The following is a 17,857-nucleotide window of genomic DNA, read 5'->3' as shown; positions in this document are numbered from 1 at the left end:
CCAGGGATCGAACTCACGACTGCCTGCTTGCAAGGGAGGCGCTTATGCCGCTGAGCTAAATCCCCAGCCCCAGATTATTTCTGTATTTTAAAGCCTCTTTTTCCCCCTGAGGGTTTCTTTTATATTATTTACTAGAGAGTAGGGAATTGTATGTGGGCATGTGTATTCAGCAGTTTTTTTCCTCTGTCCTCCAAATCAAACTGACTGCTGTTTGTTTATTTATAATGAATAAATGGCCCTAGGGGTTGAACCCATGGCACTCTACCACTGAGCTACATTCAGGGCCTCTCCTATTTTTGGAGACAGGATTTCACTAAATTGCTAATTTCCTGGGGCAGGACTTGACTTTTTGATTCTCTGCTTGAGTCCCAAAGTGCTGGCCAGACCTCCATTGTTAATTAAATTAGAATAGAGAACCTTTATGACAGTAGTTCATATTTTAAATAATAGGTTATTTAGAATCTGAAACGAACCATTATTTCACTGAGTTTCTTGGCATGTCTGGTCCATAAGAGGTTTCTTGGTGTTCAATATGAAAAACAAAGAAAAGAGTTCTTTGTTCAAATAAGCATAGGAAATAATTGGGTAAATTGTTTTTTTTTTTTTTTAATTATAGGGTTATGAGCCCTTAGTATGCAAATTTTATATGTAAAAGAAAAAATTGGCAATTAAACTATGAAATACTATATTAAAATCCCTATTAAGGAATTTTATATCTCTATTCAGGAATATTAATATCCCTATTCAGGAATGTTAAAATGTGCAGAAAACACCTCCTCTTAGATGAAACAAGGTATACACATCTAATATTAGTACTACCTTTTAACTTTGGTTTCCTCTCTTTCGAGGGTTTTTCTAAGCTGCATATTAATGTTTTGAGTGAGTTTTTGTTGTATCTAAAGGTTTTGGAAGTAAATGTTATTAATACTACATATTTTTTTCTCTCACCCATTATCAATACACACGTTTTCAATTTTTTATGTGTAGGGAAAAGCATTTGACAGTCTCATGAGGCTTCTGTGTTTCTGTTGTGCTTAATGATCATAGAAAGATGAAATGGTAATTATGAAATATAAAACTTATTAAGAGATTATCACCAGTGATGGCTATACCAGTGCTAGCTTTTGTGTGTGCCTTAGGGTTATTAGCTTTTGTTTACATTTAAATGTAGTGATTCAGTATCACTGTGTTCTGTGTGCCTCTTATATCCTTTGTGACCCTGACTGTTCCCTCCTATTCTAGTTGTGTGCTACTAGTGTTTCCTACACACTCAGTTCAAGACTAAAATCATTCATTTAAATTATTGATAAATTATTATTATGTAACAATATATTTAACAAAGTTGATAATCTAGAAGTCAGAATTTCTGTGAAATGTGATAAAATTTGAGAAAAAATGTTTTGGATACTTGCTATTTTTACTGTGCTGAGTGCTAGATGAATGGATGAAGAAATAGTTACACATAAAAGTTCGTATTTTTTAGGAATTTTCTCAAATTGTCTTAACAGATTAATCTTTGTATACTGTAGTTGTTTGACATCTTATGCCCTACTGTTTTTCCAAAATGAAATTGTGATTAACTTCAAAAGCCATTATGAGGCTCAGTGAAGATGCTAGTTATATATTTGCATTTTAGAAGTGCCAGATGGACAGAATGCTTTCCTCCCTGCTATATAGGAATTTTTACTCACCCTTGCTTTCTGGTTGGACCTTATTTAAATAATCTCTCTTTTGATTCGTCTCATTGAGGAAAGGATTTTTTAAACCTTTCATCCTTATTTGCTTAGCTAAACATAGTTTAAGCTTAGTATTGCAAAATAAAATTTAAGAATGGGAAAAATCAAGTTGTTAGAAGAATTGTCTACAAACTTTCCTTTAGTGGCTTTGGTATAAATTTCGCATATTACCACATCCTTGTTGGAAGTTACGTATTTCTTGTGTCTGGTTAGGAAAAGCCTCTTCCCCCAACTCCTTTTAGTATTGCTGGCACCAGTGTTGCTGGTGTACTTCACCTGCAGAACTGCTCTGTTTCTCATATTGTGTTCATCAGGGCAGAAAAGCTGTCTGTGATATGGCAGGAGTGCTAATATATAGGTTTGTACATACTGTTTAGAAACAAACCGAGGTGTGGTGGTGTATGTCTTAGTCCCAGCACTGGGAAGCTAAGGCAGAGGGATCAGAAGTTCAACCCCAGCCTAGGCAAGTTAACCACTAAAGACTCTGTCTCAAAAAAAAAAAAAAAGGTTTTAGCTCAGTGCAAAAGCCCTCAGTCCAACCTCAGTACCGAAAAGAAAAACAAAAGAAAAGAAAAAAAAAGAACCTAAATCTTTTGGTCGACCCTAAGTATATATGTGGCCTGTGTGTTTCTTTTTTCTTTGTTGCAGTGCTAGCGATTGAACCTAGGATGTTTGCTTTGAGCTGCATCCCCAGATATGCCCCTTCTCTGAAGGCTAGGTCTCAGGAATGCTTTAAGTTGCCTAGCTGGGATTGAATTTTTAGTGCTCAACCTCAGAGCCCTGGGGTTATGGCATGTGCCACCATGTGACTCTCCTTTTATTTCGACATTTTTTGATGAAGTGCTGGGAATAGAAGTTAGGGCCTTGGTGCATGCTGGACAAGCTTTGTACCAACCACTGAGCTACACGCCTAAGCCTTATAAAGTTTTATAAATTATTCTGATTCTTCAGATAACCTTTTAATTAGGTAGACTTTTCTGTTCTAATTAGTTTAATTATTACAAAAATAATTATTAAATTACTTGGAGGGAGATAAGCTATAAAAAATTTTGGCTTAATCTATCTCGTTTGCTTCCATTTGGTTGATGATTATTCTCCAGTGTTACTCTTAGAACTCAATCCAGAGCCCTTTAAGTGTCAGAAAGTCTATATTTCCCAAAATACATTTATGGTTTTTATTCTTTCAGTGTTGCCATTGGGGTTGAATATGTTTAATTTAATGGTGATTTTGCTTAAAACTATCTCCCCCTTAGTTATTCTGTTTTATAACTTATCTATTTAAACTCTTTTGTTGTTGTTGTTGTTGTTGTTGTTTTTTGGTTTCAGAGACGACCACCAGATAATTCTTTCTATGTGCGAACATGTAACAAGAATCCAAAGAAAACAAAATGGTGGTATCATGGTAAGCAGTTTTAATTTGGAGTAACTTTATAGTATTTTGGTTTGAAAGAGTGTATATCTGTTTGCTAAGACTTAGGAAAGCAAAGTGAAGATATTTGATGGTATATTTTTGAAATACGGAATACATTCTGTTAAGTATTGCAAGATATTTTATGGATATATTAGACTAAATTTTTAGTGGGACAGAGTCATAGTCATTGTCCAAGTTAATATAGCATTACAGTCAGAGATGTGATGGTGCTTTCCTGTAATCCTGGTACTCTGGGAGGCTGAGAAAGGAGGATCAAAAATGACTAGGCAGTTTAGCAATTTAACAAGAGTGTCTCAAAAAAGAACAAAACAAAAAAGGGCTATCTGGCCTTGGATTCAATCCCTCTTACCCATTCCCTTCCCTGCAATTACAGGAACTACTTTAATGTCTGACACTGCCATTTTATCACAAAAAATAATTCATTTGTAGTCTGTTGCTGAAAATAGAACTAGCTATTGATGAACTTTTCAGCATCCTCTAATGCTAACTTATATAGTTGAAAGTATTTATGAGAAGTTTTTTATCTAAGATACTTTCAGAATTTACTGAGTAAGGAATGGGGAAACAATTCTACAGTAAATCAGAAATAATACGCAGTTTGGGCTGGGGATTTAGCTCACTAGTGTAGTGCCTGTCTGGCAAGCGTGAGATCCTGAGTTCAATTTCTGGTCTCCCTCTCCAAATTTTTATACATGCATACATATATATATGCATGCAGTTCACAGTAGAAGTCATTTTTTAAAGAATTACAAATTTTATGTTAGTAAGATTATAGTTTCCCGACTAAAATAAGAAGGCTTTTTTTCCTTGATAGTTCAGAGACATGTAATTTCCAGGTAAGTCAAATTCCCAAAATTAAAAATGAAGCTTTTGAGACTAAATAAACCTTTTACAATATATGCAGTAGTTAGTTTTCCCAATAAACAGATTAAAAAGTTCCTCAGTATAAATTAGTCATTTAAAAAAAGTCACTGAATTCTAATCACTTGAATCGTCACTATCTTAATCCACTTTCCAATTCTAGATAGATAATAGTTTTTCCTTTTATGGATAATACTTTTTATTTTATTTATTTATTTATTTTTGGTTGCTGATTTGCAATGACCATTCACATCTCAATATATTTTCTGTTCCTGCTTGAACTCTGAATGCCTGAGTCATTCCCATTGCAATCAAGGAATATTTCTTATTCATTGAGATGATGTAGCACCTATTGTATTATCCATCTAAGGTGGCTTTGAATTCACCTTTAAAAAGCTAAAGCATTTTGACTTGTGTTAACATGTATTTTCTTCTCGTTTAAAAATTAAAGAATATGAGTTAAAACATTTTAAATAATAGTTCATCATGGCACTGTAGTTGGATTTGGATAATCTTATTAAAAAGATAATCACAGTGTCTCTTGGAGAGCATGATCTGTCAGCTTTGTTACAATTTTTCAGATGTCAGCTTCCTACCTGTTTTAGTTCTAGATGATCTTTATTGATCATGTTTTCCTTTAACATCTAATTGTCAAAAAATATATTCTTGATATTTCTTAGCATTATCTAATTTTCAAAGGCTTACAAGGAGAGACCAACTTCTGTGTGTGACCTGCAAGCTAACCAAAAATACCAGAGAGTCAGGATGGGATTGTAGCTTAGTGGTAGGAACATGTGCTTAACATGAATGAGACCCAGCATTCTCTACAACCCAAGAAAGGAGGAATCAGAGGTTGAGATTGATTTAGAATTGGATAAATTTATTGAAACACTTAGCATCTTAGTTTCTAGAGGTCAAGTGAAATTTTATGCATCACGTATCCAGCTCACATTCATCAGGTATGCTAGCCAACATACTTGGGTCATGGTGGGTTAGAGTGTAAGAGAGGGAAGAGGGTTTTGCTTTATATAAGGGTAACACATATGCTTCAAAGGGCATTCCTGAATGCAACATGGAGAAGCTATTTGTGAAAAAGATCTGAAATTTATTTCATCTCCTTGTTCTTATTTTTTTTGGTACAGGGATTGAACTCACGACTCATGCTTGCCAGGCGGGCACTTGTGCCACTGAGCTAAATCCTTAGCCTCTATTTCCTGGTTCTTTTAAGAGGACTCAGATGATATATCAAAGTAGAGCTGCCAGATATAGGGCTGCGTTCTTGGGGGAAAAATGTCTCTTAAACTTGAGGTCTTCTACTTTATTTAGTATTCCCTGGAGAATTAGGCCAGTCATTGCTACCTTGTTATTATTGATATGCGCATCATACCTTATTTGATGCTTTTTTTGGGGGAGACAGGGTCATTATGTAGTTTAGGCTGGCCTTTAACTCACTTTGTTGCCCACCCAGGGTGGCCTCGAACTTGCTATGATCCTTGTGTGTCAGACTCCCAACTGTTCAGATTATAGGCCTGCACCACCATTCCCAGTGATATTCATCATACTTTGTTACACTGATTTCTTTTGAGATTCTTTTGCACACAATAAGTATAAAAAATAACCTTACTGATGTTTGTATAATAAAAGTTTAAAAAATGTACTGGAATGTGAATATACATATCTTATTACTTAAGTTGACTGTCAGTGTGTTTTCTAGAATTCCTAGTTTCTGAAGAACTGTGTTCATATCTACATTGGAATGCAAGTATTCCATGTTACCAGTTAAGGGTGGGATCTATAAACTTCAAAAAATCAACTGAATGATGTTAAAAAAAAACTGAATGAGGTTAAAAAATAAGCACAAATAAGTTTGTGAAATAGACAGCTCAGTTCAGCCTAAAGGTGGGCTAAGAAATTTAACTCTAATTTAGTGATTGAGACCTAGGATCCTTCTTAGAAAATAATTCTATATCTGGTTGAATGCACAAATGAATAAATTCCTGAAGTTCTTTTTGTTTTATTTTTTTTTTAATTGAGGGAGGATGTGGTTAGGAGAAGGGCCTTTACACTGAGCTACATCTACAGCCTTTTTTTTATTCTTTGAGATAAGATCTTGCTAAATTACCTAGGCTGGATTCAAATTTGTGATACTTTTGCCTCAGCCTCTCAAGAGTTGGAATTACAGGTGTGTACCACCATGCCTTGCTCCTTGTTTTATATTATTAAAAATACACAATAACTACTTTTTTTGGTTTAATTTCTGTTTGCATTTTTAAAAATTTATTTTAAAGAGAAAAATAAACAGTTTCAAAATAGGCTAGTAGAAGAGTACCAATAATTAATACATTGAGGCCTGGGATTTAGCTGAGCGGCATAAGCACCTGCCTTGCAAGTGCACTCTTGTGAGTTCAATCCCCAGTACCTAATACACGTTGCATATTGTTATCTTCATAGTAGTTACTCAGAGTGCAAGATACATGTATGAAATATTGTCCAAACAATATTAGCACAAAGCTTTCTTTTCAGTGAACTCAGAGAAACTAGCCATGTAACTATCTTAAACTGTCTTGTGTGTATATATTTTTCTTTTTCTCTTCCTTCCTTTCTCCTTTCTCCCATCGCAGTTTCTCTTCTTTTGAACAGTTTCTTCACAGTTCACAAGATCTGTTGTACATTTTTGGATCTTATTTACTCATTCAGTTTCTCACACTAGTGAGACAATATGATGTTTACACATGGAAGTCTGATTTATTTCACTTAGGAGTATGGTGTCAGTTTGCATCTATTTACATATAAAAGTCTCAAGTTCATCCTTCTTTGTGGCTGAGTAGTATTCCATTGTATTAAAAAAACCCATATCTTTTTTTTAAATCCATTTCTCAGTTGATAGGCATTTGGGCAGTTTCCAGAATTTAGCTATTACAAATTGTTTGCTGTAAACATGGGTGCACATATATCTCTGTGGTATGATTGTTTGTATTTTGAGACAGAGAGTCTTGCTATGTAGTTAAAATCATAGCCTCTCAAATACTGGGATTTACAGGCATGCACTACTACACCAAGCATAATTCCTAATAAAGGCACACAAAGTGTCTTTTTGTCAGACCGTAAAAACATTTCAGTGATTTAGATTTAGAATTAATAAGAATATGACCCTTTTTTTTTTACTGGGTCAGTATTAAGAATATCCAATTTAGTGTAATAAGTCATTGCTTTCCATATAGGGGGATATAGGTCTATGATTCTTGAAGGACTCTCCTTAAAGTGATGGGGAATGAACAAAGTTCATTTAAAAATGAACTTATAAATTCAAGCTAAGATTGCAATTGAGTGTTGGCCTTAGAAACCTAGGTTTATAGAAGAGAGATTGGTATAGTGTTTAGATGGCTTGTGTAACAAACTGAAGGGTCTATAATTTGGGAAGGAGTAGAGTAATTTTTTTTTTTTTTTTTGTCTTTTTCGTTTTTTATCGGTACCAGGGACTGCCTGCTTGCAAGGCAGGCGCTTATGCCGCTGAGCTAAATCCCGGCCTAGAGTAATATTTTTAAAAAAATGATAGGAGCCAAGTGTGGTGGCACACACCTGTAATTTCAGCACTTGGGTACTTGAAGTAGGACTGCAAGTGGAGGCTAGTTTGGGTATGTTGAGAGAGCGTGTCTCAAAAGCACCATAGACTGTATTCTCTTTCTGTCTAGCGGGAGCATTCTTATAGAATTATAAAGCCTATAGGAGAGGAACATAAAAATTGTTTTTGTTTCTGTTTTTGGGTACTGGGGATTAAACTCTCACAACCTTGCGCATGCCAGTCAGGGCTTATGCTGCTGAGCTAAATCCCTGGCTTTTTTTTTTTTTTCTGGAAGAACATAAATTAATAAATAGTATCAAACTTTTTCTTCCTACTTTATAGCTTATCTGTGGATTTACCTATACTAGTTGTCATATTTTTATTTGTTCTGGCTTTTAAGGTTGCAACACTACTTACTAAGTTCTTGAATCCAAATTTTATTTCCTTTAATGTTTTGTGCCTGCTGTTTCCTGCCAGATTTGTCTTGAATCATGTCATCAAGGGAAGATTTCAGTTCCCTTGTCTTGAGAGACAAAATATGACTGTAAATACTTACTCTTTGAAGGTGGCAGCATCCCATTTTATAGTAACTGAGACCAGTGTTACTATGTTTTCTTTTAGTCTGTGTCCCTGGGATTATCCAGGGAGATGTGTTCCCAAAATAATGTGATGATTTTTTGTAATCTGAGGAAAATGTAAATGATCTTCCTCTAATACAATTTTCTTTTACTCACATTTCTCAGAAGCTTAAGCAAGTTAGTCATAGTAGATGTCATGTTTTTGAATCTGGTAATTTATATATTTGAAAGTGTAATTTTAGTAGAGACCTCTTTAGTTCTAGAGATGATTCAAATGGTTAGTATAAAGGTTTTCTTTTTTGAGCTATTAGGGAAGACAAGCTATTATCTTGCCACAAGAATTTTAGCCAAGAAGTTAAGAATATTATGATCTTTTACAGTCTTCCAGATCTATGCTGTTTTGACTCAGAATGGGCCTACATCTTGTTTGTGTCAATTCTGATATTGAACAATTTTGTCATCTGACTAGCAAACTATATCTTTCCATTCATGATGTTTTTGCCTCTTAGTTACGGTCTTTTCATTTAGAAAAGGATGGCTATCTTGGTCACTTTTCTTGTTGATAAAACAGAAACTCAACAACCATATTAAAAAAGGAAAAGTTGGATGTGAGGGCATCTGGCTGCGACATCTGTCACTCCATTGATGGCCAGGGTTGATTTGGCTGTTCTGGCTGGCTAGATGGGTGTCCTCTTCCTCCCTCACTGCTCCATGTGTGTCCCTCTCGAAGCTGCAGGCTTGGTTGAAGAGGAGGACAACTACTCCTGATAGAGGAGGATCATTTCATCAGTCAGGAGTATAAGAGTAGCTGTACTCTTCTGCTAGAACCTCCAATTAAGCTCTCCAGGAGTAGTTTTTTGTAGCTGACAATTGGTAGAGGTTTCAGTCTACAATTGGCTGGCTCCAGGGTAGGCTGGTATGGCAGAGGGTATCAGAGCAAGCAGAAGGCAGCGCAAGACAAACAGCAGCAGCAGGTGACAAGGATGGCAACAGTCCTCTTTCTGTCCTATACTCTGTCCAGGTTACCTGCCTTTAGGGGCGGATAGCACTCACTTGGGGTGGGAGCACCCTTAATTGTAGCACCACATTTTGAACCAATCCCAACATTACATCTCAAAGTGTAGTCTGTTTCACTCTTTAGATGACACTTTAATTACAGGATTATGGAAGCATAGCAGTCAGACTTTCCTGGGTTTCTGTTCTTATTTAGTCATTATAGGTGGTAATTTTACTTGTTGTATGTCAATCCTTATGTAGAATAGCTCTTAGATAGTTTTGGCTGAGACGGACCTGGTAATTCATGCCTATAATCCCAGCATGCTGGGATGCTGGGGGAGGTGGATTTAAAGTGCAAGCCTAACCTAGGCAACTTAGTCACTTAGTGAGATCTTGTCTCAAAACAAAAAACACAAAGGACTAGGGATGTAGCTCAGTATAAAGGCTTTGAGTTCAGTCTCCATAACTGAAAAAAATTTTTTTCATCAATATATTTTAGGATTTCCTGAGTTTTCATAATCTCGGATAATTGTCATTAGTTTTAGTACTTACTGAAGCTTTTCTCTGAAAAATAACTAGTCCTCAAATCCTTCAGATATGTTTTGTGAAATAAATTTTATAAAATGGGTCACAAACCCCAAAAGTTGTGCTAACATAAATATGATGTGCCAAGGCTACCTGTAGATATTGTGAAATAATTTTGTGGGATTTTTAAATGACTTTCATATGTATCTATACTTAATAAAAATTTACTTTCTATAGGAAAATTAATATCTATTGACTGATTTGGTGATTTAGTCATAAATAGCATAGAAGTATAGGAGTTTTACTTATTACAACTTTTAGTTGTTACCTATAAAAGAATCCTCTTAGGATTTATGCATTTTGAGTGTATGCTAACATATTTATTATTTTAAATAGAACTAATGTACTAATACATTATCTTAAAGTTTTTGTGAAGTATTTTCTTGAAAGAATAAAAGTTGATATGTTTTTTACTATATAATTGAACACAAATTGGACTTTTTATATGCAAGGGTTGGGGGAGGCAAGTCAGACAAGTTCTTCTTGCTACTTGAAATTATTTCTACATTAGACTAACTTGTAGATTTTACTTATGCATGCTTGACTTTTTAATTATCTTTTTTCTCCTTTTCTTAAAGATGATACTTGTTGATGCCACTGTTATCATCCTCCTAGCAGAAGATAGTCCTACTGAGAAAATGAGCACTTTGATCATTCAGTCTTTGAACTTTAACCTTTGACTGGAAGTGACCTATAGGCAATGAAGACTACTTCCTTTTACTGCATTTTTACTTGTGTGCATTCTGGGCGCATGTTGATCGCTGGTTCAGTCCACGCAACTGACATGCTTTTAATTAGTCATACAGTATTAATGCAGGTGTCAGGAAATGTCAAATATAATTCCATTTTTTAATTTTTTTAAGCTTTTGGAAAAGTTCCAGGTCCTCATGTATTGTGCAATAACAATGATTTCCTTGGTGGTTTTGGTTCGTCCATTGCCGGCAGTGGGCGTTGCAACAGGAAAAGTTTTCATTAACTCCTGCCACTCAATGATTAATGCATGATAGGGCCTATGAAATGAATTACCTGGTTATAGTGGGATTATAATTAAAGTGAGGGATCCAATATTACTTTGAAAGTCACCCTAGTTGTTTATATTTGGATTCTATGCACTGTGATCCTAAGGTTAACAGCATGAATTAACATGCGTCTTTAAAGGACTGTAATGGAAGATCATTGCATATTTATTTGTTTATAACTGCTGTCAGATTGTTTTGACATGGAAGATTTTTAAGCGACATAGGCAGAGAGGTACAGTGTGTTATCCCTTTGGTGAAAATAAATTCATTTGTTGTATATAGTTCCTCAGTCTCTGAAGTAAAGGGGTGAGTAATATAGGGTATGAATGGTTTAATCAAGGCTTTACTGTGGAAGAAAAATGGCAGTGATGATTAAGTTACTGCAGTCCATCATTTGGGCTTGTTACTTGTACATTAAAGATTTTTCCAGGTAGATCACACTCTTGTTACTTCCTGCTAGCCATCAGCATGAGCCCTACTGCCTAAACACTATTTCATTTATTTATGTTTGAAAAATCCATAAACATTTTTGTTTGCAATCTTGTTTCTTTTGTTGTTTTCAGTCAAGTTTGAATGTTATAGTACTTTGATTGAAAAACTTTTGTCGTTTTTTTCTTGTAAATTTTCTTTACTTGTAAGTATCATCTTGTCCTTCAATCCTGTATCCTAAAATAAGAAATACATTTTTGACAGAGGCTTAATATTTTAACAAAAGAGTGTGGACATTTTTATTTTAAAATTTAGGCAAAATACACTTTAAAATGGTATGTTTGCTTATTTGTCTCACACAGCCATACAGTTTTTTCTGGAGGGATTTGTTTCATTTTTGTTTTCTTGTTGTTGAAAAGAGTTTGCTTACATCTAGATAAAGTTTTTCTATAGAAAAGAAAATGTTCAAAGATCCCATTCTCAGTACCATGTAAGTTAGTGATACTGCAACTAGGTTCTCTTTTTGAAAAGTGATTAATGTATTTTATAAATTACCTTTTCACATATGCAAAATCTGTTTCTACTAATGTTATTTTTACTAATGCCTTACTGTTGCACTCTTTTTGAAATATCCTGCGGTGAATAGATTAATTGATTTGGCTTAAAAGTAAAAGCCAGGTAGCAAGAAGGTCTGAAATATGTACCCCAGTAAAACCATCCAGTCAACAATTGGTAAAGAATATTTTAAAATTGTTTTAAATCTCTGTGTAGATGGCATTTTGTAGCTTTTTACATATTGTCAATTAAGGGCATACAATTTTACACTCTAAAAGTATAATTGCTGATCTCAGGGGTGGGTAGACTTCAAAAAATGTCTCCTGTAGAAAAAACTTGAAACAAAAATTAAAACCATGGCCAGCCACCAAATTGTGGACATTCTTAATACTGATAGTTAGCAACTAATGCTTTTTAAAAATTATAAACATGTTTGTCCTATGTTAACTAGATACATGTAAGTTTTCACAGTGATTTGTCAGTTTTGTCTGTTACCCTGTTTAATCTTGATAGAAATTCTTAGAAACATTCTTAGTATTTAACTGCCTTTAACATGAAAATTGCAGCAGTAAATTATGTGTATTTTCATATTTTACATAACTGCTCAAAACTACTGATTAACTTGATCATCTTCTGGGGTGGGGGTGTGAGGCTATATTTATATCTATATTGCTGGTCCTCTTACTAAAATCTTTTTATAAAGAAATGACCCACGACATTTATTCACCAAAGGAGTTGATATACCAGGTCAAAGATTTAAGCAGTGCTGTACTGTGGATTAATAGATCATATAAAGATTCACTTGAGTTTTTATAATAGTGTTTTTTAATATACCTCTCTAAATACAGATACCATTTTGAAAAAGTGTAGGAAAATAGAGGTAAAACCAAATAATTTGGTACATTTTATGGTTATAAAGAGACGAGCACTAACTATTCAGAAATTCATAATCAGATAAACATTAAGCCCTTAAATTTTATTTTTTCTTTTTTGGTACTGGGAATTGAACTCAGGACCTCGCACTTGCTGGGCTAAATCCCTGGCCCTAAGCCCTTAAATTTAGGAGATCCTGAAAACTCTTTTGCACTTAAGCTTATTTATATATAAAGTACATTATTAAAAATTAGCATTTCATAGCTCTGCAGAGGGCAAGCAGTGGCTTAATAAGAAAAAACTATTTCTCTGTAATGTGTTGTTCAAAGACAACCAGAATACCAAGAAATGTACATAGGAATATGCTACTCCCTCTTCCCTGCATTCCCTTTATGGGGCACTAGGCCTACAGAATTACACTTTTACTTAGAAGATACGTATTTTTTTTCTTTCTTTCTTTCTTATTTATTTATTTATTTATTTTAGGTTATTCTTCAGGTTTGCCAAATTCTATTAAGATAGTGATACATTCAGTTCCTTATTTATGCATGTTAAACCATGAACTTGGTGCCCCTTCAAAAAAATTTTGTCAAGAATGGATTAAGGCTATAAGTTCAAAAAAGGAAGATTGAGTTTTTTAAGGGAAATTTTTAAAAATAAGTTTTGTGACTGTTAAGGAATTAATACTCACTTCTAAAGAACTTACAATGCGTAATTCCTCCTAATAGTATGCAGGGAAACAAAACATTTTTAATTTTCAGAAGAAGGTACTGAAAATAACTTTTATACAGTCAGTTCAACTGGAAAAGTATTCATTCTTATTATTTTGATTAGATAAATATTTGTCATAAAGCAACTAAAGTAGCTTACTACTTTTTCCCTTCATAATTTTAAATATATACAAATACGTATATATATATCTCACTAGATATCTGTGATGAATAATTTCTTCAGATTCTAAAATAGCTATCTAGTGACTAGAACTTAATTGTTCCCAGATTGCATTAAAGATAAATTGGCAAACAATGGAAATGAGTAGTAATATGAAACTGGTATGTAAATTGATATTGTTTCTGATAATCAAGTCTTATTTTTAAAAAGCATATTGTTTTTAAAAAGTGTGTTGTTTTTTGAGAATTAAGATATTTAAAACTTGTTGAGACTTCCTAAAAATAGAAAAGGCGGTAATGTATATTGAAAAAAATTTTTTTAAATAAAGAATTCAGTGTCATTAGTTCTAAGCCTTTATGGTTACTGCTGCTCACATTTCTTTGTCATTTTTATTAAAATCTTTTGTACATGTCTTAGCTAAATATATCAAATTTGTGATTATGTAAATTGGTTTTCAAAAAAACTTGAGACTTTATTTACTGAAGATTCTTTATCAGAATCAGCTGTACCACAATTCTGTTATACTAATGCCTTTAATGCCCGTTGCAGAGTGATCTGTGAAGAAGGTGTCCTAATCTGCACACCAGCTACCCACCCCAACGCCATTCCCAACTGGGGACCGAACCAGGCCTTTGCACTGAGCTGCATCCTTAGCCCTTGTAACTTTTTATTTTGGGGTATGGTCTCACTAAGTCACTAAATTGCCCAAACTGGGCTTAAATTTTTGATCCTTACTTTCCCAGAGTGCCAGGATTACAGGTGTGACCACCATGCCTGCTTTGGAGTCCTTGCAAATTGTTTTAACTTTTGTTTTTTTTTTAAATAGGGTCTATGTTGTCCACCAAGGCCTCTTACCTTCTGATCTTTGTGCCTCAGCCTCCTGAGGGTGGGAATTACAGATCTATGTGCTACTACACCCAGCTAGTTAATTTTTAATTCCTTTTTTCCTTTCTGTCCTCACAGATGTTCAGTGTATCAGTCTAGCAGTTTCCTTTTTTTATGAATTAGAGAATTTAGCATAGCAAAATTAGTAAAATTATACCAGATTTTTATTTTATGTTTTGCTTTTTGAGATAGGGTCTCCCTAGGTAGTTCAGGCTGGCTGTGAGCTCTCTATGTAGCATAGGCTGTCCTCAGACTCACAATGATCCCCCTACCTCAGCCTCCAGAGTGCTGAAATTACAGGGGTGCACCACCACACATGGTTACACCAGTTTTTTTTTAAACCTAAAAGAAGTCTCACAAATAAAATACATGAGATTTTTGTTATCTAATTCCATTTCATTAGTAGATGGTTAAATTTGTTTAGTAATTGATTTAAATAAGATGTTAGCCATAATTTAGTTCTTCATTACTAATACTTAGGGAATTTTATTTTTTTACTTTTTGGTAGAGACTCTTTCAAAACCTGCTTCTTGCTTAACTTACTATTTTTTATTAAAAATTTTAAGCGACTTTGAAATGTGGAATTATTTCCCTAAAATAATTTGTGGAAGATTTTTTGTTTCACAACATAAATTTTGCATTAATTTAAAAATAGGATTATATCCATTATCCATTATTATCTTCAGAGACATGAAATATAAACTTGTACTTCAAACTTAGTGCTCTGTCTTGAAAGTTGAAGTTAATGGTTCTAAATATGATTCTGGTAAGTGAGGTGTTAATGGTAAATTTGTGTTAAAACATATTTGGTCATGAGTCTCCGGAATGATTTGATTGTATGATTTTCTTTTTTAAGGAAAAAATCTTTGTTGATAAAATAATATCTGAGTCCTTTGAATATATGGAAGGAATGACTGAACAGAAGCTGTTCTAAACATACCTCGAAAACACCAGTTGTACATGTTGAATGAAGATCCACTTCCATTTTTTGGCACATACACTATCTTTTGAGGAAAAGTTACTCATATAGTAGTTTCAAAGCTGTGTTTTGAAAGGCAAAAGCATATTTTAAAATTTATTACACTTTGATTTATTATGTGATATAGCTTGTCAGATTTCCTGGTATGTGGAAAAGATTGACTAATCCTGCCTGTCTTTTAAAGCCTGAAAAAAATATTTAAAGAATTTTATAGATTTTGTCAGGTACTATGAAAATGCAAGTCTCTCTATAGTTAACCTTAGACTGTTCATATAAACACAAGTGGATTGCCAGGCACCAGGTAAAATAATTATTTGAATGGGTTGTTGGGTTAATTATCTAGTAGCCAAGAATTAAGTGCATGTTCAGGTCAAAATGAATTTGTTCATTTTAGTTGGTACCATTTTTGTTTCAATATTCATAAATACAGATTGTGCATTTTATTAATATGAATGGAACTCTTGCTTGAGGATTTGAATAGGGTGGAAGTGTATTTTATAAATTCAAATTGCAAAAATATGTAAAGTTACTACTTTTTAAATAGAATATAAATGTTAGACAAATCTATGTTATATATTTTTCAATACATGTATCAAACTTTTGTTAGTTGAATATAGGTTACTTTGTGTGCTTTATGGAATCCAGTTAACTTTTAATAATAAAGCAGTTGTCATTTGATGTTTTTTCTGTATACTTGAATACTAAATTAGATAGAGACTATACTTCTTTGTAGTTTATAATGCAAAACTATGTTTGGGAAATGATTGCTCTTTACAAAAAGTTACGATCTTTCAAGGATGATGGAAACATTCGTGTCTATTTTCAAAGTAAATGCAATAGTCAGTCAAGCTGTTATTTAACAGGTCATCTTTACTTAACTAATACAGCTGGCTTGGTGGTCCTTTAAGATTTAAGTAAGTGCTGGTTAAAGTCTGGGTGTTTTCAGAGATTGAAATTGAGACACAGGTACTTGCTTAGAGTGCCCATGAGTCTGATACCATGGACTTCAAGTTGTGTGATTAATAAGGACATACATGAAGTACTTCTGTTGTATGCATTTTTGTGCAAAGGATGAATTAATTTGCTGAAATGAGTGACTCTTGGTGCCGTAAAAAGAGAGAGGGAAATAAGCAAAAGAAGGATAACCCTGCATGTTATTCCTGGCAGGAGGAAATTAAGTATACTCTACTGATACTCTTAAATTTTCTTTTCTGCAGGGGATCTGCTTGCCCCAGGAGTGCCTTAGTCCACTTTCAGGCAGCCATACTATCATAAAAGCTATCATATCTCAAAAAGTTGTTTCTGAAGCTAGATTAGTAGATGGCTAGATAAGTGCTACAACAGATTCCTTTGTATATTGATGGCATTGTTAGCCTTTATTATATCCTTACAAATATTTCTAGCCTTCCATGGTAATAAAACTTTTCTTCATTAGTTTAAGCTGCTGTGAGTAAGTGATGCTGTGAGTAAGTGATGCTGTTATAGTCTTATGCCTATTCCTTATTACTCTTCATATTAAGGTAGTGCATAACAATGTTAAATATGAGTGAATTGAAAGATCAGATGACACACTAAAGGGTTTTGTGCTTTTGAACAAGTGAATAGTAAAATTCCAGAGTCACAGGAGTTTGTTTCTTCCTTCCCCCTCGGGCACTGTCTTTCTCCTCCCTCCTTTTCCTCTACCTCCTCTCTCCTGATACCAAGTATGGAACCTAGGACTTTGCACATTCTAAGCAAGTGCTCTGTTATTGAGGTGTATTTCCCAGCCCTTAAGTAGTTTAGAAATTGGGTATCTGACTTTTAAAAATGTTTGCCTGATTAGTGCAAAGTATGTAAGTGGGACTCCTGTGTACCCATTACAATTCAGTGGGGTATGGAAATAATCTAAGGAAAGTTGAAACAAACTAAGAGCAAAAACCTAAGAAAAATTACGGCTGCATCTCACCTTCAAACGTAACGTGTGACTGTCATCAGGCGTGATCCTAATATGGTTGTCTGTATCCTGGATACCTTTCAATATGAAAAAATTTATTTTGATCCCAATAAAAGCCTATTTCTCCTATTTTTCTTGTCATAGTTTAATAACATTCTTATCTAACCTAGTAATCAAAAGACTGAAACATAATATATATCTGTATATTTATTTGGTGGAGGGGGTCAAGTCCTGTTTAGTCTCTTTTAAAGTATCTAAAACTTCTCCCATCTCTCCAGTGTTCTTGCCATTATGGCTTTTTGCTACCTGGTCCTGGATTCCCAGGTCGCTCGTTGTGTAGCCATGGGCCTGTTTCTTTGTGTAGTATTAATGCAAATTTACATTGAATTTTGGTAACATTTACTAGAGTGTTTTACCACCTGTTCTTCTACCTGAAAGTTCTTTGATATGTCTTTGACAAATTCAGATGTGATTAAAAGACGATCTGTGTCCTTTCTTCCCTCCTTGTTTTCTAGCTGATCTTTGATAGCAGGGGTAGCATCA

At 34.1% G+C, this 17,857-nt stretch overlaps 1 protein-coding gene across 7 annotated transcripts in view; it reads left to right on the top strand.

Moving 5' to 3' along the window:
- Ube2w (ubiquitin conjugating enzyme E2 W) overlaps positions 1-17,857 on the top strand; it is a 170,824-nt gene that overhangs the window by 39,636 nt on the left and 113,331 nt on the right. For 6 of the 7 annotated variants that reach the window (XR_010050183.1, XR_010050184.1, XM_063257461.1 and 3 more), the window contains exon 5: positions 3,063-3,138. Coding sequence is in view for 5 of the 7 variants with exons in the window: in XM_063257461.1 (XP_063113531.1) it covers positions 3,063-3,138 (76 nt within the window). In the remaining 2 variants the exon portion in view is untranslated. Of the gene's footprint in view, positions 1-3,062; positions 3,139-10,328; positions 17,444-17,857 lie in introns of those variants that run through there. The other variant, XM_013144063.3, reaches the window with a different exon arrangement.

The sequence above is a fragment of the Cavia porcellus genome, unplaced genomic scaffold (genome assembly GCF_034190915.1).
Source record: "Cavia porcellus strain 051 isolate PalLab524CR breed Dunkin Hartley unplaced genomic scaffold, mCavPor4.1 scaffold_10, whole genome shotgun sequence".
Taxonomy (NCBI): domain Eukaryota; kingdom Metazoa; phylum Chordata; class Mammalia; order Rodentia; family Caviidae; genus Cavia; species Cavia porcellus.
This window is presented reverse-complemented; position numbering and strand designations above follow the sequence as displayed.